The sequence below is a fragment of the Propithecus coquereli genome, unplaced genomic scaffold (assembly GCF_000956105.1).
Source record: "Propithecus coquereli isolate 6110/MARCELLA unplaced genomic scaffold, Pcoq_1.0 Scaffold4, whole genome shotgun sequence".
Lineage (NCBI taxonomy): Eukaryota > Metazoa > Chordata > Mammalia > Primates > Indriidae > Propithecus > Propithecus coquereli.
Window position 1 is genome coordinate 2,219,047 of NW_012149729.1, and position 25,139 is coordinate 2,244,185.

General features: G+C 33.9%; 1 protein-coding gene across 1 annotated transcript in view; it reads left to right on the plus strand.

Annotated features, from left to right (window-relative positions):
* Window positions 1-25,139, plus strand: part of CADPS2 (Ca++-dependent secretion activator 2) — a 645,614-nt gene that overhangs the window by 459,494 nt on the left and 160,981 nt on the right. The window contains exon 8 of the mRNA XM_012652730.1: window positions 2,852-2,918. Within this exon, the coding sequence (XP_012508184.1) occupies window positions 2,852-2,918 (67 nt within the window). The remainder of the gene's footprint in view (window positions 1-2,851; window positions 2,919-25,139) is intronic.

The following is a 25,139-nucleotide window of genomic DNA, read 5'->3' on the forward strand; positions in this document are numbered from 1 at the left end:
AGATTTGGCTGACTTTTTTGGTAAATCATGTATAACCTTTGCTTATAGAATATGCTCATTAAGTTAAATTTACATTAAAGAATAACTTTCTAAGTTTTGTTGAATATTATTTGTTAATATTTTATTGAATATTATTTCTTTTTTCTTAGGCAGAAAGCCAGGAAAACTCTTAAAACCAGTAACTTTCTGGATTTGTTTGGTCACTTGTCATTTCTGAATGTGTTTGAATGAATTCTTTCTTCATCAGCCACAGCCTAAAATACTTCAAGGCCAAACATTCAAACGTTCACCTTGGTTCCGGTTCCAAATTCTCTTTTTTGTAACGTCTTCTACCAATCCCCAAATACAACATGTGTGCATCCACCTACCCTTCTGCTTCTGTATTCAGAGAAACTATATGTCTTCATTCCAGATTTGTTCATGTGTCATTTTGAATAATACAGATGACTATTCTTCCTTATGGAAGACCTTCACTGTCAGCAAGACTGGCACTGGCTGACTTGTGATGTTGATGATTTGCATTTCACTGTTCACTTTCACTTGTGTATAACCCAGTCTGCAAAGTGAGACACTTTGGAAGATCTGAAAAGCAGGCTGTGGTCCCAGGCAAAGGTTATTCCCAATGTCCCCTGTGGCTCCTAGGCAGCTATTTGGCGCACATCTCGCTAGTGCACTTTCATAGAGGGCATCTGTCGTGTCCACAGTATATAGTTCCTGAGGTCACTGCTGTTAACCCTGTAATAGGAGCTTGGGTGTGCGCATTTCAAGAGAGGGAAATTACATAGGAAAGACAGCAAGAGAGCAGCTAAAGACCTATCACTAGAATGATAGAAGAGAAATTAGAGGTTAGAGCAAAGGTGGGGCAAAGGGTTTTAGGGGGACCTTGAGAAGAAACAGTGAACAGGTGAGAATAAGAGACGTCGACATCTTGGCCAGTCATTAAATGAATTCACATTACATCCACAAGCCCAGATGGTGGTATTAAGGGTATCATGAGAACTAAGTAAAAGTTCACCAAACACTTCAGCTAGCTCATGTATCTGACAAAAAATATATAATTGGTTTGGGCCATTTGGGTGATGCTTTCCAATGCAAGAATTTTGTTTTTATTTTGACTTTTAGTAACCCCATGTTTTTTTCTGATTCTGAAAATTTAGAAAACAGGGAATGAAGGAAACTTAAATCAGTCATAATTTTACCACTCAAAGATGCTATAATAATATTTTGGGATTTTTTTTATAAATTCCAAATCATTAAGTATGTGTATAATTTTGAATCTTGCTCTTTTCATATAACATTATATAGTGAGATATTCTCTATGTTACTGATTTTATCAAAAGCACAATTTCAGTGGCAGCATAGTATTTCTTTCTGTAAATATGCCAGGATTTATTAAATAGTTCCCCTAGTATTGGGCATTTAAATTATTATTAGTTTTCAATAATATAAATAACACTGTTATATGTATGCACATAGTATACATCTTTATGTTCATCTCTGATTATTACCTTAACCAATTCCGGAATAAAAAGGTAGGACTATTTCTACATATTGCCATGTTATCCTACAGAAAGGTGGCCTCATGTTATACTCCCACTAGTAGTGAGTAAGAGTGCCTATTCATTTCACCATAGCTTAGCCAATATCCCATGTTACTGTTTTTAAAGGAAGCAAACAATATGTTTGTTTTGCAAAAGGGAATTATTTTAATAAGACAGAAACTAAAAATTCAAGCTAAGATTTTCGCCTTAAAAATTGTGAGAGAAAGTCTAGCTATCTTAAGCCCCTAAATAAACTGTGTTAGCCATAATGTTCTTTTTTGATCACTCGATATTGCGTATAAATCGTTAGTTTGAATAGCCTCTGCACTGCTAAACCTTCACTTCAGAAAAGGGGATTATGATAAAATATTGAAAAATCATTCCTTAATTTTAAAATTAGGCTTCTGTTTGTCATATTTTAAACTTCTAACAATATTTTCCACTTTTGTAAGAAGTGTGTGTATAGTTTTGTGGCATAATTATAAAGAATTAATAGCTCTCTACAACAAGTTCACACTTCATTGATTAATGTCTTCTTTTTCCTTTCTGATACTTCAGTGCATCATCTATATCTTCAGTAAGGACAATATTCTCTAATGATTGACTAATCATTTCAATTCAGTTTACTCAGGTCAATAAAAAGTTAAAACTACGGTTGAAACTATGTTAAGCTATGCATTGCCATTTTTATTATTGTCTGAATTTCATAGTTTAAAATATTTGCAGTGAAGTACTTTCATAAGTCAGGTAAATACCAAAGTGATAGAGCTCCCGGAGCTAGCGGAGACCTTAGAAATAAGCAAATCCATCCTTTCATTTAATAGGTTAGGAAATGGAAACAGATTGGTGCAGGCACATCTTGTGGTCACCCAGCTGGACAGTGACCCTTAACCTAGAGTTCTTGACTCTCCAGCCAGCTCCTTCTTAGGCCACACAGCTGGTCATCTGAGAACTGAAGCATTTAGAACCATGTCCTCAATTCGTATCCTTTGTCTCTCCTAAGAAATGTGTGTAAGAATAAAATTCCAACTGGTTCTTTGATTATCCTTCCTAACTCCTACTTCACTCAATTTATGGTAAAGACTGACAAATTGATAAGCCACATAAATCAATTCCCTTTCAAGAACATAGAATAAGCTCAATCATTTTGTAACACAGAAACTGCATGTTGTCTCAGATTCCAAATGAACTTAACTTTGCCTTTAGCAGGCTGGTCTCAAGAATGAATACCTATAGAAGAAATGTGATTACTCAGAACCACAAGGTTATTCGTGTAAAATGTTCTTTTGCTTGTTTGTTTTTCTCACCAGGTATCTGTATGCCCTTGGACAGAAGGTTTGGAAAAGATGGAAAAAACGTTACTTTGTTCTTGTTCAGGTTAGTCGTTTTCTTCCTATTACATAATCACTCTAAGACAGTGATTCCCAAACATTTTTTTAATGTGGGTTTTATCTATCAATATTTGCTATTTTAGAAATTAAAACTGAGAAATTTCTTTAAATATTTAATTTATTTTAAAGTAAAAGTAAATCCATTACATGTTAACACAAATAACATTTTTATGTAAAATAACTATTTTCTGAACAAGCGATTTAGGGAAATGTGGCATCGTTTTATGCTTTTGCATACCTCTTTACTCTCTGGATTAATAGAAAGAATATAACTCTATTCTTGTGTCAGCTTCTGCATTAATTTGCTGCAGAATCAGATAAAATGTAGCTTCTGAAAAACTCCACTGTACACTCATGAGAGAGTAAGTGTGAAAAGGCAAATAACTTCTGAATATTGTTATAAAAATAGTTTTGACCTTAAAGACCCTCTGAAACAATCTTGAAGATGTCTGGGATTCCAGGACTATACCTGGAGAACCGCTGCATCATTTTGATATTTTATAGATAAACCATAATACATATAATCACTCATTTTAATATAAATATGTCATATCTGTCTTTAATGGTATATTTAGTGCAAATATACTGGCATTTAATACAAATAGGCAATATTTAATAAAATTTGCCATATATTTTGGCATATTTAATACAAATAAGCCAACAAATCATTTAGTAATGTAAATATGTTTTTACATCAACTTGATATTTGTTTATAATTGGATTCTGAACATAAACAGATTTGGCTGACTTTTTTGGTAAATCATGTATAACCTTTGCTTATAGAATATGCTCATTAAGTTAAATTTACATTAAAGAATAACTTTCTAAGTAAGTCATTCCACTCCATGATGAATCCAAGCTGTTTTATTCCCGATGAAAATACATGAAAAGAGAATCGCCCTTGGAATTCTTAACATAAAACAGTCTGTAAAATCTCATTGATTTCTATCACACATTAAGCAAGCTTAACTGGGCTAGATCAGAACGACATGGTGAAATGCCAAGGAAGGAAAATTATCATTTGCTGTCTTCCAGAAATACATACAGCCATCCATCAATTGCCGGATAAAATTACTTTATTGATGTCCCATGATGGCATGGTAACTTCATGAAAAGTGTGAAAATTCATTCAAAAGTAGTTTTATCTACATGGCAAACAGCCAGCCTATTTATTTTTTCCTGCCTAAAATTTAAACTTATGTTGTTAGAACTAATATTTGGTCTAATTTAATAAAAGATACACATACTCTCTCAATGTTTTGATATGGAGCCCAAGCATTTGCTTTGAGTGAAGGTCACCTGCTTAGAGTTCTGTGTGATCTATTCTCTAAAATAAACACCATTATGGCATCTTCTATAATTTCTAGGCTTAGTTTCTTTACCTTGGTGCAAGTATTTAAATGCATTTACTAAGCAATTTGAGCGTAGATCTTTCTGGACACTTAAATCTTATTTATATCTTATAAATGTCTCATTAACATCTAATTTGACAAATTTGTGTTAGTGATTTGTCTCTATCAAGTCTTTCTAAAGCATCCAACTGATTTTCATAGAAACAGCAGCTTCTTTTACAGTTATATCTTATGTATTTATATAGAATCTCATTAGTTTCATGATTTCAGTAGCTGATATTATTGGCATAAACTAGTTTGGGAACAAACCCAGCTGACTATTAGAGTTTACCTGGTGGAAATACGCATGAGAGAGCATGGAAATGTAACCCAGTAACCACAAATATTCAACACGTCATTCACATTAGTCACTATGTTTTAAAGAATGTTGTTAGTCTGGAGACCTGATTAAGTGACAGTAGGCTAAAATAATTTTAATATATTGATTTAATATGAAAATTAGGCTTTTGTAGATCAGTTTTGAGAGGTCAAATGATCACCTCATGCTTTTGGCCAGGTAAGGTTCAAGGTAATCCTTTGCCCTTTGTCTTATTTTCTAGCATACGATTATAAGAATCAAAAGTTATAGGACAAACGTTTATATTTTGATTATCACCCATAAGAGAGTTTAGAAACGAAAGAAGGAAACAATACTTTGATATTGTTTATTGGTATGTCTTTGGGGAAGATTAGCCATGTCTTTGAGGAACTAAAAGTTCCTTCAATAACAAAAATATGTTTTACATTCTAAAAGGCAAAATCTAACTTAAATCAAAGTAGGCAAACCTATATGCTCCATAATTGAAATTTAGGAAAACACTACCAAACTATAATGAATTTGGATTTATTCTACCTAAGTTATCATCTTAAAATTTGAAGACATGTTTAAGCATTATATATTTACATACATATATGTACACATATACACATCCATGCACTCACACAGAGAATCCCATGCCCAAATGTATTGAGATATACATGCCAGTACTCTGACAATTTTTTGAAGTTTTAAAACACAATTGAATCTTCCACTCAATTCCAACTGTAATGGGAAGACAAATTGAAGGCACATACTTCAAAATCAAAATGGATATGTATGGAGATTCAATGAGACTGACCCATTGGGAGGAACTGGGTAGTTTTTATTAGTATTTTTAAAGACAGCTCTTATTCTATCCGCACACAGCTTGTAGGTCCATACCTGCAGGCTACATTATTGAAAGGTGAAGGAATCGTTTTCATGGGGAGGACAGTGGACCCCTGCTGTGTGTCTGCTGCTGCTATCAGCAGAATGGTGCTCTGGTGATAATGTGAATCTCATCACCACTTTTGAGTCTGTATTATGTGAGTGATATAGCTGGAGATCCAGCCATCAGTTCAAGAATTTGCACTCATAAAAATTGATTGAGAGTCAGGTTTGGCCAGCTGCAAAGTCGTTCAAAGTGAACACTTGTGGAGCCACTGGGATGAAAAGACTTTTCAAAGACTTTCATGTAAACATTTCAATCAGAGCTGAAAAATGGGAAAACAAATTATTTGTTAATACTGAGTGTTTGTTTAGCTCCTATGTAAGATGTACCTTTGTCCTTTTTAGATTCTGATGGTGATATGGTTATATACAGCAATAAATTGATTTTAAGGCTTTCTGAGAGGTTGTATTTTGTAATGAAGGTAAATTTTGGTTCAAGCCAAATTGAAAGAACGGTGATTTTGAAGACTATGCTCGAAATCTTACCAAAATTAAACTTACATATATATTTCTTATTTATTTTTCTTGTGCTTGTTCCATATTTTAGTATTAGTTTTAGAGGATATCATTAGTGTAAAGTACTTATGATCCTTTATTATAGTTCATTACATTAATAGTCTCATTTAATAGTTTTAAAACTGTGATTTAACCAAACTGAGTTATTCCGTCATTCCGTATTCTGCCAATGTCTATTTAAATAACTGTATGTCCCAGGCATTGCATATTCTGTGGTAAATCCAAAAATTCCTGAAGTACTCACCTATTAACATAATTATTGCTATAGCTAATATTTATTAAACATTTACTTTGTGGCAAGCATTTGTGGAAAGCACTTTCAATATTTTGTATTATTTACTTCTCAGAATAAGTCTATGAGGGTAGGTATTGTTATTATCCCCATGTATCTGTATTCTTATTACAGATAAGAAAATTGGTGTTCAAAGGGGTTATGGAATTTACTCAGGATTATGCAGTTTAGTGTGTGGTAGAGGCAAGCAAATCCATTTTTGTCAAACTGTAAAGACTAAGCTCTTATTTCCTCTGCCATACTGTTATGATTAAATTGATGCACACAGCTACAGTTGCTCTGAAGACAAAGAGATACATGAATCATCACTCTGGATCATTAATTTCATGAGGTACAAAACAGTGTTACCAGGTTAAACAAATGGCCGGGGAGCGATGGTATAAAGAGTCTGTGCTCAGGAAGACCACTTCCTGTGTGGCATCACTGGGAACTAAAGTAGACATCTATGTTGTTTTGGCCCTGTATCAAAGTGTTCGCTACTTGTTGTCGATGTGTCAGAATCATGACTTGAAGTTGCTGCAAACAACAGCAGGCTATCAAGACATAATGTTAATTACATATCAGCTGAGTTGGCACAGGATGTAAACAGTCAGCCACGCCACTGAGTGATCCATACATGCCGTAAACATGCGAGAAGCACTCTGTTAGTGAGATGCCATCAGGATCTGCTTTAAACGTAAAGTGGCTTCCCCAGCCTGTTGACTTCTGAGGTATTCAGCACACATGGGAATCCACTGCAGCGGACTCCTCTGACATACTTGAGAATGCCGCTACTACATGAAGAACGTGAAGTTATGCGGTAGAGGTTTAGTCTAGGACATCAGCTGATGTTTGCTTATGGCAATAAGGCAATGTGAAGTAAACAAATGCACTGCCACTAGATCAAGAAAGGCATGAGATGGTAGCTTAATAGCTTTACATCATAAAGTGGTTTAAAATTTACCAACCCAGGACATGCTCAGTGTAGCATAAAATCAATCCATGAAGTTTTTTACGGTAGAAAATAAAAGGCCCTCATCAATGTTCCTACCAGGACTGCCACCTTGTTCTACTCTCCTTCTCAAAAGTAGCCAAGTAGTCATTGCTGAGTAATAATGTGAACTTCTATACTTGTATCATTATGTGATACATACATGTCCATCCATCCCGAATGAAATCATTCCGTATATTTTTGTTCTGTGAAGTGCTTTGTTCCCCTTTAAAAATATATATCAGAGAAAAGTTGCCATGTTAACATGTAAAAATCTGCTTTATTATTTTAAGCAAATGATTGGATTCCGTAATACAGATTAACATAGTTTATGTAACAGTTCCCTTTATTTGGCTGTTTAAGTTTTTTTAAATCAACAAACAATGCCTCCGTCAATATATATACAATTCTTGTATATTAACATTCACATATATATGTGGGAGTATTCCTGTATAAATGAAATTGCTGGGCCACAGATATTTGTAATATTAGAAAGATTATAAAGCCTTAGATGACCCATGTGTGTTTAAATAGTCACCAAAACTTTGGCTTTTTTTTTTTCATTTAAATCACTATTTTATAGTTAATAAATTCTCATTATGTGTTAAGTAGCATGTTATTTTATCTTATTTTTCTTATTTATCTTTTTAATCCTTTTTATCTTATTTTTTTAAATGCGCATCTTCAATATGAAATAAAATTGAAAATTCTTTTGGTTATTGGGCTTATTTGGAACAAGATGTCAGCAGAAAATAATTTTTTATTTTAGGCTCCATTTTTAAGATAACTTTTGCTTTATGATAATTGGGTTTGTCATAGGAAAAAAGATGATAATAGCCATATTAATGGGCCATATGATTTGCCTTTGCACTTTAAAAAACTTAATACATTTACTCTCTAAAACAGCTCTAAAAATGAGTAGATAATTAAAATAAACATTTACCTAAATCTCAAGCACTAAAATTACAGAAGGAGACAGAGGATGTGGAGTTTAAAATAGGGCCAGATTTAGTAAGGTGAATCTTGTCTGGGTCAAGCAGTGATCCCAATTTGAAAATTCCTTTCTTTTACATGTACCCCGTGTTCCCGTAAAAAAGCATTGCTGGCCAGGCATGATAATGGCTCACACCTGTAATCCCAGCACTTTGGGAGGCCAGGGTGGGAGGATTGCTTGAGGCCAGGAGTTTGAGACCAGCTTGAGGAGCATAGTGAGACCCCATCTCTGTAAAAATTAAAAAATTAGCTGGGTGTGATGACATGTGCCTGTTGTCCCAGCTACTTGGGATGCTGAAGCGGGAGGATTGCCTTGAGCCCAGGAGTTCAAGGCTGCAGTAAGATATAATCATGCCGCTGCAGTCCAGTCTGGGTCTTAAAAAACAAACAAACAAAAAAAATTATTGCCATTTTCCTGTTTAGATTACAGGTCAATATCTGATTCCTCTTATTTTGCAGCTTATAACTACATGAAAGAGCAGAGGACCTATGAATGAGAATTGTGCATTGTTGGGACTACATTAAACTTTTGTGTACTTAATCTTTTCTTAAAATTGTTCCATAAGACTCCATTTCAAAATGCCTGGGTTTGGCTGGGCGCGGTGGCTCATGCCTGTAATCCTAGCACTCTGGGAGGCTGAGGCAGGTGGATCGCTCAAGGGCAGGGGTTCGAGACCAGCCTGAGCAAGAACAAGACCCCGTCTCTACTAAAAAAAATTGAAAGAAATTATCTGGACAACTAAAAATATACATAGAAAAAATTAGCCGGGCATGGTGGCGCATGCCTGTAGTCCCAGCTACTCGGCAGGTTGAGGCAGGAGGATCGCTTGAGCCCAGGAGTTTGAGGTTGCTGTGAGCTAGGCTAACGCCACGGCACTCACTCTAGCCAGGGCAACAGAGTATGACTCTGTCTCAAAAAAAAAAAAAAAAAAAAGCCTGAGTTTGTGTGTCTCTTTGTGTATATTTATGTGTTCGTGTGCATATACATCTTTATATGCATGTGTATATATACAGGTATGTATATAAAATCTTCAACATGAATGGTATACCTGCTGCATAGTAGAGATTCAGTAAATATTTATTAAATAAATCTTTCCTTTAGTTTCCTTCTCAAACCTCTGTATGGAACATAAAGTCAACTTATATTTGAACATACTTAAACCAAAACCTAGGTGTCATCTTTGATCCCTCTCTTTTCCTTAACCCCGTGTCAATCAGAAAATATTGTTCCATTTCCAAAACAGGATTCCATTTACATCCAATTCTGTCCATCTTCTCTGCTACCATACTAGTTGAAACCACCATCATCTTCACATGGACTCCTACAATAGCAACCTAGGTGTTCTCTCTGCTTCCACTTCTGCCATTTTCCTCACAAACTGTTCTTCATATTGCGAGAATAGTCCATTTGAAACATAATTCACATTATGACAATTTTCGGCTTAAATCCTTCCCATGACTTCCCTTCGCGCTTAGAGTAAACTGTAGCCATGTCCAGAGAAGGTCCTACATATTCTGGCCACAAGCTTCCTTTTTCTTTAGTCCTTCCCTGTCATCGAGCAGCATCTTGACTTCTAAGGCTCTGCCCCCAGATTAATTACAGAGCCAAGAGTAGGAGTTTAGCTCCTCAGGTCACCAGCCCTCCCCCTACAAAGGTACCTCGAAGAAATATATAATGTGGGTTTATTTGTTAAGTGTGATTTCTATGCAAATGTGCCTTTTGATTAAGTCCTTTTCTTCTATCCAGATTGTTAGGCTAACCCTAATCCTCGCTTTAGAAATTCCGAACATCCTACAGCTTTTATTTTCCCTGTGGCTGGCTCGTTCTACCTACCCACTTAGGTATCATTTCAAATGTCACCTTTTCAAATGCTCCTTTTCAACCGATCTAATCTAATGTGCCCCTCAACTCATTCCCTCTCATATTATTCTGTTATATATTTTTCAGAGCATTTATCTCCTATTAAAATTATCTTTTTACTTGTACATTTAATTTTTTTAATCTCTTTACCCCTTCTAGAATGTATGCCCCGTGAAAATAAGGACCTTATCTTTCCTTGAGTCTACTTTATTTGTGGAACATTAAACACTGCCTGGTACATCAGTAGAAACTGACTAAGTATTTCTTAAATAAATAAATATATGCAAATCACTCAGCCCAGTTATAAAAAAACTGCCTTTCCTTTCTCTAATTTGTACACTGATTGCTGAATCTTTTTTTATGCCATTTGGTCGTATATATATTCCCCTCAAATCTATCAAGATCTTGAATGTATTATATATTCATTTTTCTTGATTAAATTAAGCTCTGGGCTTTTTTTTGAAAAAAATAACACTAGCAGCACCTTTGGCCTCTGCCAAGAACATTTCCAGCTAAGGATTTTTAAAGCTTTAATCTTTGCTGAAATTAGATGGTGGCAGTTGCTAAGCTGCCAGCTGTTAACGTGATCCCTGCAGTAGGAATATAACATACAAACTTGAGTGCTGTGGTCTCTAAAATCTGATAGTTAGCACTTACACATGCTAGGACACAGACAGGTGTTGAACAGGTTGGCAGTTGAGAACAAAATGGGAGGTTTTCTGTACCAGATACAGCTACCTCGTGGTACCACAGCAGCTTAAGGTGCCCTATCAAAAGCAGTGATGCCAAAACCTGATTTAATGCCGTCTTCAGATCAAAGTCTGTTAATATCCCCCAATTCTCAACAAATCCATTCTTTATGTAGTTATTAAGAGTGGATTGGGTTAAAGATATTGAATGTTTGTCATTGCTACACTTCCACTGAAGGGATTTTCAATTTCAGCATGGTAAATTATATAAGCTTTGTTCGGTAATACACAAATAAGATTGTAAGCGCAAACAAATACTAGATCAGAATAGGTCAGAGCACCTGTTTTACTCCTGGCATGTGGCAATGCAACTGAGGGAAGGCTACAAGACTGCCTCTATCTGGACCACAGGGAGCAGGACCACCCCCTGATGTCTGTAGCTAATCTTTCAGCAGCGTATTTTAACCGTTAGTGCCGACTGATGCTGACAGTTCTTTCAGAGTACAGCCTCCCCAGGTTACTCCTGATCTGGAAGGATTCACCTAAATTAACACTGTGTATTTGATGTAGGTTTGGCCTTGGGAATATGATTTAATGTGACTCTGCAAAAGGGATGGGTGAAAGTAAGAGCTGTTGGGGGTACTAGAGGAATCAAAAGAAGTATGAAATGTGGCATCGTTTTATGGAAATAGAACCAAGAATCAGTGAGTCCAAAGGACAGTATTAATAGTTTGTTTCTTCTGAAGCCAGTGTATTCCAAAAGCCAAATTGCACTTTTTTCAGTTGTCTGATGGGTCAGATTTCCTAATTTTTAGTGACAGCTTTGTTAGTCGTTGGTATTTTGTTACTCTCCCATCTGTACTCTTTGTTATAAGTGTAGGACCGATTATCTGTGACAGATTCTGGGTCTGTTGGGTAGTTTTTGAGATATTAAAATAAACAATATTAAAAGAAGTACAGTCTAAAATAAAACAAGTGTTTTAATACTTTATCATTTAAATAACTATACCTTTAGAAATGGGATGATTCCTCTAAAACTGGAGTTTTTTGTGTTTCTTTTTTAGTTCCTTTAAAGAGTCTTTAAATTGGTATTTAAAATTTTATATTTTTATCATGTTGAAAATAATTGTGTCATTTAAAACTAGCTAGAAATACAATACTTAAAGCATAAAACAACTGGAACTGTACTTCAAGCTATATAAAGAAAAAAGCAACATTAACGTAAGCATTTTACATTACATGCCTTTTGACAGATAACTTTTAAGCCTAGATCATAAATGGCAAGGAAGTTTTTAGCATTTTAGGTGGGTTACACGTGTCAAGTCTGGAGTCTTTGACATATGACAACATGAATATACCAATAATTTATGTAAACAGCTTTAGATAGTAATCAGTATTTTTTTTGTTTTTAAGAGAACAATAATTTTTAAAACGTATATCACAACATATATTCGGGATACCATCCATTAGAAATAGACAAATATACCTAAAACTGCATTTAGATGCATCGCCACTTTATCCTCTCTTCCTCAACTTCTTATTCATTTACGTATTCATTCAACAAACATCTTCGACACAGTCACCGTGTTCTTTCATAAAAATATGGAAAGAGACAGCCCATGAGAGTGCAAAGAAAGAGAGGAAAGAGGAGAGAGCCAAATGAGGCCAGGAGACAGAAGACTGAGACACTGAGAGTCAACAGTCCCCAGTTCACTCACAGCATGGAAGCCTAGCGTTCAAAGAGCAGTTCAATCCCCAAATCCGTCAGGTGCCTTCACTGTGTGGCAGTAACAAACTGCATCTGTAACTCAAAATGAAATGACTCTCTCGTAAGACACAAAAAGAATAGAGTGAGAGAAGGATGGTGGTTTCCTGATGACCGAATTAGATTCGCTGGGAGACTACTGCATAACAGGCAAGCATCGTGCTAGGTGCTGTACATCAATCTCTAATTCTCTCAAAACTCTGTAAGGTATGTTATTGTTTATCTATTAAAGAAAATCAAATGAGGTGTAGGAGGGTTAAAGTGATTTGCCTAAGGTCTTATCAAAAATAAGTTGGAAAGAATAAGTCAGTTGTCGCAGGGGAAAAATGTAATTGGAACTTGCATTTGAAATAACAAGCTCATTTCTTAAACCTGGTTTGTCCTCTCTTTGCTTTCAGTTGAAATGCCTTAATATGATTGTCTTCAGAGGCCTTTTCAGACCACGCTGTCAAAAATAACACCCCCTTTAATGTCTATCTTTGTACACTGTTTTCTTTGTTGTAAAACAATTCACCACCAAAAATTATTTTTGATATCTTTGTTTTTCTTTAAAAAAGCATGCTTGCATTTACCTTTTATGTATTTATTTTTGTACAAACTTATGTGGTACCCGTGTAATTTTGTTACATGCATAGATTGTCTAATGTTCAAGTCAGGGATTTTAGGGTATCTGTCACCTGAATAAGGTACTTTGTACCCATTAACTAATTTCTCATCATCCACCCCCTTCCACTCCTTCACCCTTCCAAGTCTCCATCGTCATCATTCCGCTCTCTTCGTCCATGTGCACACATTTTTTCAGCATCTGCCTATGAGTGAGAACATGTGATATTTGACTTTCTGTGCCTGGTTTGTTTCACTTAAGATAGTGACCTCCAGTTCTATCAATTTACATATTGCTGTAAAATTCATTCTTTTTTATGGCTGAATAGTATTTCATTGTATATATCTACCACATTTTCTTTATCCATTTATCTGTTGATGGATACTAGGATTGATTCTATATCTTTGCTGTTGTGAATAGAGCTGTGGTAAACATACAAGTGCAAGTATCTTTTTAATATATTGCTTTCCTCTTCTGTGGGTGAATACCCAGTGATGGTATTGCTGGACTGAATGGTAGTTCTATTTTTAGTTATTTGATAAATCTTCATACTGTTTTCCATAAAGGTTGTATTAATTTACATTCCCACCAACAGTGTATAAGAGTTCCCTTTTCTCCATACTCTAGCCAACTCTATTATTTTTTGTCTTTTTAATAGTAGCCATTCTGACTGGGGTAAGATGGTATCTCATTGTGATTTTGATTTGCATTTTTCTGATGATTAGTGATGTTGAATATTTTTCTTATACCTGTTGGCCATTTTTATGTCTTCTTTTGAAAAGTATTCATGTCCTTGGCCCACTTTTACTATGAGATTATTTGGTTTTATCATTGTTGTTAAATTGTTTGAGTTCCTTGTGTATACAGGATGTTTATTCCCTATCAGATGAATAGTTTGCAGATATTTTCTCTGATTCTGCAGGTTATCTATTCACTCCGTTGATTATTTCTTTTGCTGTGCAGAAATTTTTTAGTTTAATTAAGTTCCATTTATCTATTTTGGTGTTTCTTGCCTGTACTTTTGAGGTCTTAGTCATAAATTCTTTGCCTGGACCAATGTCCAGATGAATTTTCCCTAGATTTTCTTCTTGTATTTTTAAGATGTATTTTTTTTTCTGATTCTGGGGCATTCTTATGTACCAAAGTCCTAGAAAACTTCACCATAGATGCACAATAAATATTTGTTGAAAGAATAAATGCGTGAATGACTGAATTAATGAGAGAGAGGGAAGAAAATACCTACAAGAATGTGGAGGGAGGAAAAAAGTTGTAAGTGCACTTGAAACTAAGGTCGGTAATTTATCACTCTTTTTAGTAAGACTAATTCACAGATCTCTAAAAGACATCAAGGAAGGACCAAATATGTCTTTGTAAAAAGATAGGAAAGAACACTCGCACTAGTCTTTAAACTCTTTTGCTAAAATATTCCTTAAAATTCCTTAATATTCCTTAAAAATTTTTTCCAACTGTAGATCCTCCTAAACATTTCATTGTAAGTTTAATTGTAGTGGATGAAATTTCTCAAATAAAACCATTAAATCACCCATTAACATGACCAATAGAATCTAAATATTTTTGTGATTTTATATTCACCTGCAATCATTGAAAATTTTGTTGGCATTTTCTCCTTGAACTCTTATTTCTGTTGCTTTACCCCAACAGAATTTTATTCTTATGAAATAAGTGTTAGACTTCAAAATCTTGATTACTTTCTCATGCTTCTCTGCAATTAAAAAAAAGTCTACAAACTTGGATTTTAAAAAAAAAAATTCCTAAAACCAAAAGGCTTTAAATGAAAGTTTAAAGTATGAAACTTTCTTAGACATTGTAGTACGATTGCAATTGTAAGTAGTACACAACAGATTAAAACACATAAATATATGACACATTTTAAAGAAGTTATTCAACATAAAAAGTTAAATTTTTTTGGAAATTCCTTTCCCAATGAGCTGGATATGGCTTCCTTTCCTAATTTGTGAGTTAATATTATTTATTCTAGAATGAGAAATTCCTTTTTTATTTATATCAGTTTTAGAGATGTACACACAGAGAAACCTGGCTCACTTAAGTAAGTAGATGGAAATAAATATTGTCACAGTAGTAATACTGTTTCTCAATTAAAAAAAAAAAAACTCCTGAGCTAGATGCCCCAAACACATAGTGATATATCATAAAAATTATTATTAATATTCTGTCATGTTATAACTAAATTTTTTTATAATGTTTCTGAAAGCAAAAAATGTGAAAATCAACTGATTTTTAAAATAATTTTTTTTGCCTCTAAGTGTAGAGAACCATACAACCATGACAGGAAGAATTCCCATTTCAACCTCACTGAGTAAATGCCTGCCAGAAAATGAAAACTGAGTTAGAGACTGTTCATTTCCATTTACTCTTCAGTTTGAGATTGGAGAGGTGAATTCTTACAGTGCTTTAGTGTGTGACACAGAGGAATTGATGGGGATTTCTTGTCATTTGGCAAATATCATACCTCAGAAAATCTCTGTTTGTTCATGGATAGATGGGTTGGGGAGCGGCAAGGGAAACCAAAATGGAGATCTATGAAGAGATTCTATCATATTGAAATCAAATATATTGATTTTAAATTTTTAATAATTTTTAATAAAACATGGACTCTTGAATAATTTGGGGAAAGAAGATGAGAGAGTTGGTTGAGATTTATAAAAGAGATCTGGCATAAAAAAGATGGTAAAGCTATAAAACAGCAAATTATTCACATGTTAGGCAGTACTGTATGGAATGAATACTGCATAAAATGAAGTCAACACTGTAGAAGACAGCAGAGAAGCTCTCAAAGTCTGAAACGGCAGGGCGTGGTGGCTCACGCCTATAATCCTAGCACTTTGGGAGGCTGAGGCAGGAGGATTGCCTGAGGTCAGGAGTTTGAGACCAGCATGAGCAAGAGTGAGATCTCCATCTCTACAAAAAGTAGAAAAGAATAAATAAAAGTCTGAAATGAAAACTACTCAAAATGGCAAATGTTAAGGAAAGAAAGCAAATATCCAATATAACAAAAATTCTACTTTTCTAAGTGGGAAGAGGAGAAAACAGATAAATAAGAACAGTAAAACATAGGAGAAAAATGTATTCTGATATTAAAAAGAGATTTATCTGCAGATAGATTTCCTACATTTCCAGAAAATTTACTGAGAAGATATCTACATGGCAACATTTCTTCCAAAATATTTTTTCAATTAAAAATATATGTGTTGTATCAGATATCTCCTTAACACTTAACTACAGAAGTTGACAGAGTTGTATCTACAGAGAATTATGAGAAACTGTGTGACTCCAGTATTTAGTACTCATTCAGGAAATTATTCATGGATAAAAACACTGGGCAGATGTACTCAAGTGGATGAGGATTCAGAAAATATACAATTCACCTTCCTGAAAATATTTTAAAAGGAACTGTTGATATTTGGGAGATGAATGAGTAGTATCTCAGAAATATGAAACTGAAGAGATAATGAAAGGGAGTAATGATGAAATAAACATATATAATTTAAATTACTGTGGTAAAATATTTTGACTCAAAAACATGAAAAATTCTTCCTTAAATAGGTTATAGAAGTATAATTAAGTAATTATTACAAAACGTGAATTCTAAACTCTAGGTTTTGTCAAAAATAATGACTGGAACAATAAAAGAAGTTCTATTCCTTATGTAAGAGACAGTAAAAAATCTTTTCATTTTAATAAATAGAGAAAATATAAGGTTAACTGTGTCTTTTAAAACTTTTAAAAAAACTATCATAAAATTAAAATAGAACACCAAGAAAACTTTAGTGACCATATAAAAGAAGATAGAAGGAAAAAATAAAAGTAAGACAAAATATATCAGTTTTTACTATAAATGAGTTAAATAGACCTATTAACAGATTCTCAGAATGGAATAAAAACCAAAAAGCAAGATGACAATATTAATTTTTTAGATCTAGTAAAACTTAAGAGAAAAAGCATTAAAAACATCCAAAGATTATCATTTTATATTAACTAAAGATATAATTAACAATTACTATAAAACATGGTGATTTATTGAATGTGTATCTGAGAAAAGAAAAATAATAAAGAGGCAGTGCCTTGAATTATTTTCTGTTCAATTCACTTTTCTCTCTTTCCAGCACCTTTAGTAGTCTTTGATCATAGATTCAGTGCTGTCTTAAATAATAACTTTGCCAGAAATTAGGAGGTAATTGACATACTATTTGGGAATACAGTTGTCTTTATGTTTCAGAATGAGAATTAGAAAATAATGTGTTATATTGTAAGAAATACCCAACTGGAATAAGGAGACATGAGTTCTGGACTCAAGATGACCATTTGCATCAGGATAACCTTGGAAATTAGTTTCCTCATCTGTGAATGCTAGAGTTGAGATCACAATCTCAAGGGCTCAGATACCTTGTCCCTTAGTTCTAGTATGAGAATTATTCAGAGAATAATCTTCTATTTTCTTTTTGATGAAGTTTGGTGTGATTTAGGAAGACTTCAGTCCTCTAGATATCATAGTCTGTACTATGCATTTCCGAATGTATTCTCTTCAAATCTTCACAACTTAATCAACATCCATAGTTCTATCAAATGTGATAATAATCTTTTATTCAGTTGGATAATTTTTGCTGATTAAATAAAAACCTTGTAGAATGACAGTACTAACAGAAAGTATACCTGTAAGTAATTTGAGAAACCCAACCCCATGTATACTGTTATATCTTATATATTATGTATATCTATGTAAATTAGATTTAGAATTAAATTATACATTTTATTAATTCCATTACAATTCCAAAAATACCATTTTTTCTTGACTGGTTTTAAATTCACAACAACTTCTAATATTTGGGCTTTACCTTTTTCTCTAAGTACTAATATATAAAATACAGAAATATCTCACCATTTACATGAATCAGATGTTTCTGAAAAGGTAGCAATGTCTTTGTAATATAAGTAATTACCATCTAATTAGTTGTTTCCCAAGTTATTGTTTGTTTCTTTATTTTATCTCGTTTTTCTCGAATTTCCATAGCATTTCGATGGCCTTCTTATGACTGTGGTCATATCATAGCTATCTGTGTATCCTGAAAGGGTAAGACCTGGTTTTTCCTTGGCTCTTACAACTTTACCCATCACATAGTAGATGCTCAAGACCTGCTACTTACATGAAGGAATGAATTTGGCCTCATGCTTATTGCTTGAATCAAATGTGATTTATTATGGCCAGTGGAAGAAGATGCATTTAAGTAATACAAGTTGAGTTAGTTGACCTCTTAAACTATTAGTGTTGTTGTTGTTTTTTTTTTTTAGCAAAATTCGTATGTGTTTTATACTTTCAAAAATAATACATTTTCAAATTTTGCATAAGAGAGTATTTGTAAGGATCTTGGAAGGATTTTGTAAGGGTCTTGGAAGAAGGAAGGGGGGTTTACTAGATTGAGAAATAGACAGAAAATGGGATTTTAAATATGAAGATAGTATTTTCCTGCTTGGGATTTCAGGTGAAGAAATGAATTAAAGTCGGTGAGTCTTGCTGGCTAGTCTATCTGGAATACTTTACTCAGTGGTCACTATAAATTGCAGCTAGTCATTGATGGAGATGTTTGCAAGCCATGAATGAAAGGCAGACCTTCCTGTGCTCTTCATGTCTCTCCCAGCCGGTTCCAGATTGTTCATGTGGTGATGTGTTAGGAGACTATTTTTAGCAGGATTTTAAGACTCTTCCAAATGAGAAAAGGACATGTGAAACTCATGAATTAGTTGGTCAATATATTTTCTATTTTGTCAATTACAAAAGTATTATTTTGTAAAGGTCTCCCAGGGTCTAAAAGTTTTAATTATTCATAAGACAAATTTGACATATGTTTAGTTTTATATCCTAACCCCATCATCATACTTTTTTTTCTTTTCCGGAATGTAATGAAAAGGACATGTATAATTTTTATATGTAAAAGTTAGATTTATTATTCAGAAACTTCATAAAACAAAATTAAAATTGAAGGATTGGCCAAGGGATTCAAATTGATAATTTTAGCTTGTCTTAAAAGTAATGCTAAGAATTCTTTTTTGGCCCACACCTAGACCAGCCTGAGAAATACTGGATAATATATAAAGCACATCTTTTAAAATGCATAGCTGAACTGCAGGAAGAAAGGAAAACCTCAGGAACCAAAACCAAGCAGAATGCTTAAGCTTGTAAGTTGGCACTGTGGCTGCAGTGACACTGGGCATGAGAGCAGTGGGTGTTGATGTTGATACGTAGGTGCTTGAGATTTTATTGCTCACTCAGAGAAAGAAAACATACCCTGAGGTATTCTTAAAGTAGGATTATGGAACAGAGACCTCATAAAGAACTTAGAAGAACTAGATCACAGTGAAATGGTAGACTGGAAAAATGTCTACCCCTTAGGCTAGTAATCTTATGTTTGGGTTTAGGCTCTGAATGTGTAGAAAAATTAACTCTCATAATTTTGTAACTATTAGCTTGTACTCAAAGAATGTTAAAGTCCCAGTTTATTTTATCAAATATAAGAGAAACAGGTTGGGCATGGTGGCTCACGCCTGTAATCCTAGCACTTTGGGAAGCCAAGGCAGGAGGATCACTTGAGGCCAGGACTTTGAGACCGGCTTGGGCAACGTAGTGAGACCCCATCTCTACAAAAATAGAAAAATTAGCTGGGCACGGTGGCATGTGCCTGTAGTCCCAGCTACTTGGGAGGCTGAGGCAGGGAGATCACTGGAGCCTAGGAGTTTGAGATTTCAATGAGCTACAATGATGCCACTGAACTCTACCCCGGGCATTAGAATGAGACCCAGTTTAAAAAAAAAAAAAAGCAAAGAAAACATTTAAGAACAACCATAAAGAGAAAACAAATTGACTACAAGGGGAAACCACAGTTAAACTTTCATGAAATTTTTCAACATGGGTGCATAAGCCTTCTGACAATGGAATAATATCTTCAAAGTGCTAGTAGAGTTGCTAGTCTAAAACACTATGTAAGCAACTAAACTATCATGAATGAGGAAGGACAAATTAAAGACATATTTTCAAATACAAAATAAAAAACTGACTCAAAAGGTATTTAATAAAGGAAGAAAGAAATTGAACTCCAAATAATAGAGTGTGATTCAAGAAACAGTAGTCAACAAGAAAATGGGTAAGTGCAAGGGCACATATAAATAAATATTGGCTGTATAAGATCATATATTTTAATAATGAATAATTTCTACTATTAAATGCTAATATAGCAAATATTACTAAAATAAGGTAGAAACAATATAACTTACTTATCAGATGGGAGTGGTGACCGCAGTAAAGCAGTTTACTTTATTCAGGAGGAGAGCCCATTCTACCAAGTGAAGTATCCCAAGAATGGAAAAACAAGCACCAGATGTACTCACCATCAAATTGGTATTAACTGATCAACACCTAAGTGCACATATAGTAGCAACATTCGTTGGCTGTCGGGCAGGTGGGAGGGGGAGGAGGGGATGGGTATATTCATACCTAAGGGGTGCGGTGCACACCTTCTGAGGGATCAATATGCTTGAAGCTCTGACTTGGGTGGGGCAAAGGCAATATGTGTAATCTAAACATTTGTACCCCTGTAATATACTGAAATAAAAAAAATTAAAAAATAATAACAAAAACAAGATAGAGTTTGAGGGATCACTAAAAGAATAGGAACATATAATGTATAGTTTCTACACTAGCGGGGAATAGGGGAGATTTTATTAATGTTTAATAGATGAGGAATGAAAGAAAAAGAAATATGGGAAATAGGGAAAAATAAAATAATAGAAATAAATTCAAATACATCAGCAAGTACAGCAAATATAAATGATCTTTTCTTGCATGCTAACAGACTAGATTTCCAGGGCTTAAAAAACCCCAATTACTTATTGTTTATAGAGATCTAAAGTAGAATCCAGACTAATTGATACTGAAGAGATAAAAAAAAAATTACCAGATACATACTAATCAAAAGAAAGTTTGTATAGCTTTGTGGCTATACAACAAGATAGACTTAAAGGCAAAAAAACAGTATTAGATTTTTAAAAATTACTAACAATTTACTGGGAAGATACAGCAGTTCCAGAAATATATCACAGTCCCAGGCATACAGGCCTGAGATTATGTGTCTTTGAAAAATATAAAGAAACATTTGAGAAAATTGCCTGAAGAATTCACAGATGGATAATCTTGGTGGGAAATTTTAACATACTTCTCAATAATTGATACATCTGAAGAAATATTAGGAAGATACAGAATATTTGACTATATAACTATTAGTAAATTTGATCTATTGGGCATGAATAGTCACTGAATTATAGTTACAAAAGATGCATAGAACAAATATTAATACAAACATAGAACATTAATAACAACTGGTCATGTTTAGGGCAACAGAGCAAGTCTCAAAAAATACTAAGGTTCAGAATCATTTCAATCACAGTGGAATTAATTTAAAACTCAAAAATATAACCACAAATGCACACTTAAAAGCACACTTCTAAATAGCTCATGTATAAAAAAGAAATCATGAAAATGAGAAATATTTAAAACTGAACTAATGAAAGTGCTGTTTATAAGATAACTTGTGAGATGAAGCTAATTATGAACTTAAATGCATGCAATAAAAATGAATAAAAACTGAAAATGAATAAGCTAAATAGATAAATAAATAAACTCATTGAAGAAAAGAGATAACCCCACAAAATGAAGAGATAAGAAAGATGGAAGAAACTAAGGAAATAGAAACCAAAACACAATAGAGAGGATTATTAAAATGCAAAGATGTTTTTTGAAAGTACTGCAAAGTGAATAAACCTCTGGCAAAGCTGATTATGGAAAGGGTATAAGTGACTAAATGATATATTAGAAAATGAACAAAGTATTTGATTAGGAAACTCACAGAAAAGAAACCCTAAATGAGTAATAAATTTATGGGAAAATTCTCAGCCCTGTTGGTCATGGGAATTATAAACTCAGTAGTGAAATACTATTTCCCACCTGTCAAAATTGGCAAAAAATGAAAAGATTCAAAATACCAAGCTTGGCAAAGATGTGTTACATCTGGACCTCTCATATACCACAGATGTTTGTATAAATTCTAAAGCAGCTTGGCAAATCCTGTATAGATGAAGATAAGCATGCCCTGCAACCTAGCAATTCCACTCCTTGGTGTAGTCCTAGACCAGCTCTCACACATTTAGGTAAGAAGACTTGTACCAAATGTCCATTGTGGCATTGTTTTTCAAGGCAGTAAGTGAAAAAAAGTGAAGGTAATCACTAGGAGAGTGGTAAAGCGTGGCAATTCAAGTAATGGAATACATACATCAAGGTGGTTAAACATCAGAACCGTTGAACTTTTGCAGAAAAACATTGCAGGAGAATATGATCCAGTCATAGAAATTTTGAAAACATGCAAAAAATACTTGATTTTATTTATCAATTTACTTATATGTAATAAAAGTTTTTAAATATTCATGGAAATAACATAAAATTCAACATGGTGGCTACCTCTGAGAAGAGAAAGGAAATGGACTTGCGTAGATATATATAGGCATTAATTAAATCTGTCCTTAAAAAAAACCTTAAGGCATATATATCCATACATATATATGTATGTATATGTTCTCTAAGAAGTTATTCAACAAGGCTGGATGGTGAGTATTTATATGTTAATATATTATTACACTTTATGTTTGAGATATTTCATAGTATTTTTTAAATAATGCATGTGTGAAATAGCTTTATGGAAAAATAGCGGGTCTTTGGATTAAGTTATTGTCCTGAAGTAAGAGAATGGACTTCTTTTTAGAACAAATACTAGAAGTGTACTGTTATTGTTTACCACTCTGTCCTCCGTCCCTACCCCTCCCCCAAAAAACACACAGCCATACCTTTTTATACAAGGACACCGAAACCTTTGCGTGATAACAATAAACCCCTTATGGAGGCCACTGGCTTTCATTTGTAAGCCTTACACATATGCAGCAGAAAAAGTAAATTCATTTATAGTCTGTAAGATGAAAAAAAGAGAAAAAGAAAACTTCACTGTAGCAGGAACCACAAGTGCCACAAGATATTGGCCTCCTTTTTCCCTAGTAAGGCTTAATGATATTTTATATTTTCCAGAATAGAAATAGCTTCATTCTTTTCACTCATTAAAAATGATTTATATTCTTTGGGAAAAAAACTCAAATAACAATAATTTAAAACAACCTATAATTTCATCACCCTATAATAATCACTATAAATATTTTAACATATCTTTCTATTCATATATTTAATATATTAATATAATGTTCATCCATAAAATCACACTCTATGTCAGGCATGGTGGCTCACACCTATAATCCCAGTACTTTGGGAGGCCAAGGTGGAAGGATCACTTGTGGACTGGAGTTTGAGACTAGCCTGGACAATAGCAAGACCCTGTCTCTACAAAAAAAAAAAAATAAAAATTAGCTGGGCATGGTGGTACATACCTGTAGTGTCAGCTACTTGGGAGTCTGAGGTAGGAGGATCACTTAAACCTGGGAATTGGAGGCTGCAGTGAGCTATGATGACACCACTGCACTCTAACCCAGGTAACAGAAGTGGATCCTATCTCCAAAAAAAAAAAAAAATCATACTCAACATTTTTTAATTTGCTTTTATATGTTATAATGTATCTTAGAAATAATTCCCATGTTAGGAGAAAAATCTATCACCTCTCTTTTAATGGCTCATAGTATTATACTGTATGGTCATACCATAATGTATTTCAACGAAACCACCTTATTATTTTTACGCTTTTTGCTTGTATGTAACACTGCGGTGAACACACCGCACATAGCTCTTTGAGCATTTTTCCATTTGTTTCCTTTGGATAAGTTCCTGGCAGGAGATTTGCTTTATCAAAGTAAATGTATAATTAATAGTAAGGCATTTGGTACTGTACCTGTGAGAGTTCTCCAGAGAGGGCAGCGGGCTGGAACTCAGGAGTTAATAATGCAGTCTTGAAGGAAAATTTCTCTTTTTTCAGGAAATCTCAGTTTTTGCTCTTAAGGCCTTCAACTGATGAGACCCACATACATATTGAGGATAATCGTTTTTACTTAAAGTCAACTAATTATAGATGTTAACCATATCTATGAAATAATTTCACAGCCATGCCTGTGTTAATACTGATTAAATAACTGGCTGCTATAGCATAGCCAAGTTGGCACATAAAGCATAAGTACATAAGAGTACCTGTTGCCAAATGGCCTTCCAGAAAGTCTGCACCAGCTTCCATTCCCACAACAAGTCTGTAAGAATGTGTATTTCCCTACATAGTTACCAACATTGTATATCTGGAACTGTTTCATTTTTAATAATCTAATCAGTATTGTTTCTAATGGTGTGTTATAGCCACGTTAATCTTAAATTTTAAGGAAGGGAGTGAGGGATCAAAAATTACCTATCAGGTACTACATATGCTATTCAGGTAATAGGTACACTAAAAGCCCAGACTTTACCCCTATGTAGCTCATCCTGGTAAGAAAAAACCACTTGTACCCCCTAAATCTATTGAAATACAAATAATAAATAAATAAGTTAGGTTTTAAATTTAAATCTGTTATGCAGTTTAGGATGCTCTAATATAATAATTTTCACAAGAAATCTGTGCCTTTTACTTTGTAGAACAGAGTGAGCCACCTCCCTTCTAGAAACAGAAAATACAATTCTTCATTTTAAAAGTGACAATGCTGATCTCTACACCTTGTTTATGTCACTACCTCAAACCTCTTTTTCTGGCCTGTGGTACAGAGAGTGTTTTTGAAAAAAAAAAAAAAGATGTGAAAATGAAAAAGTCCATTTTTCTGCTA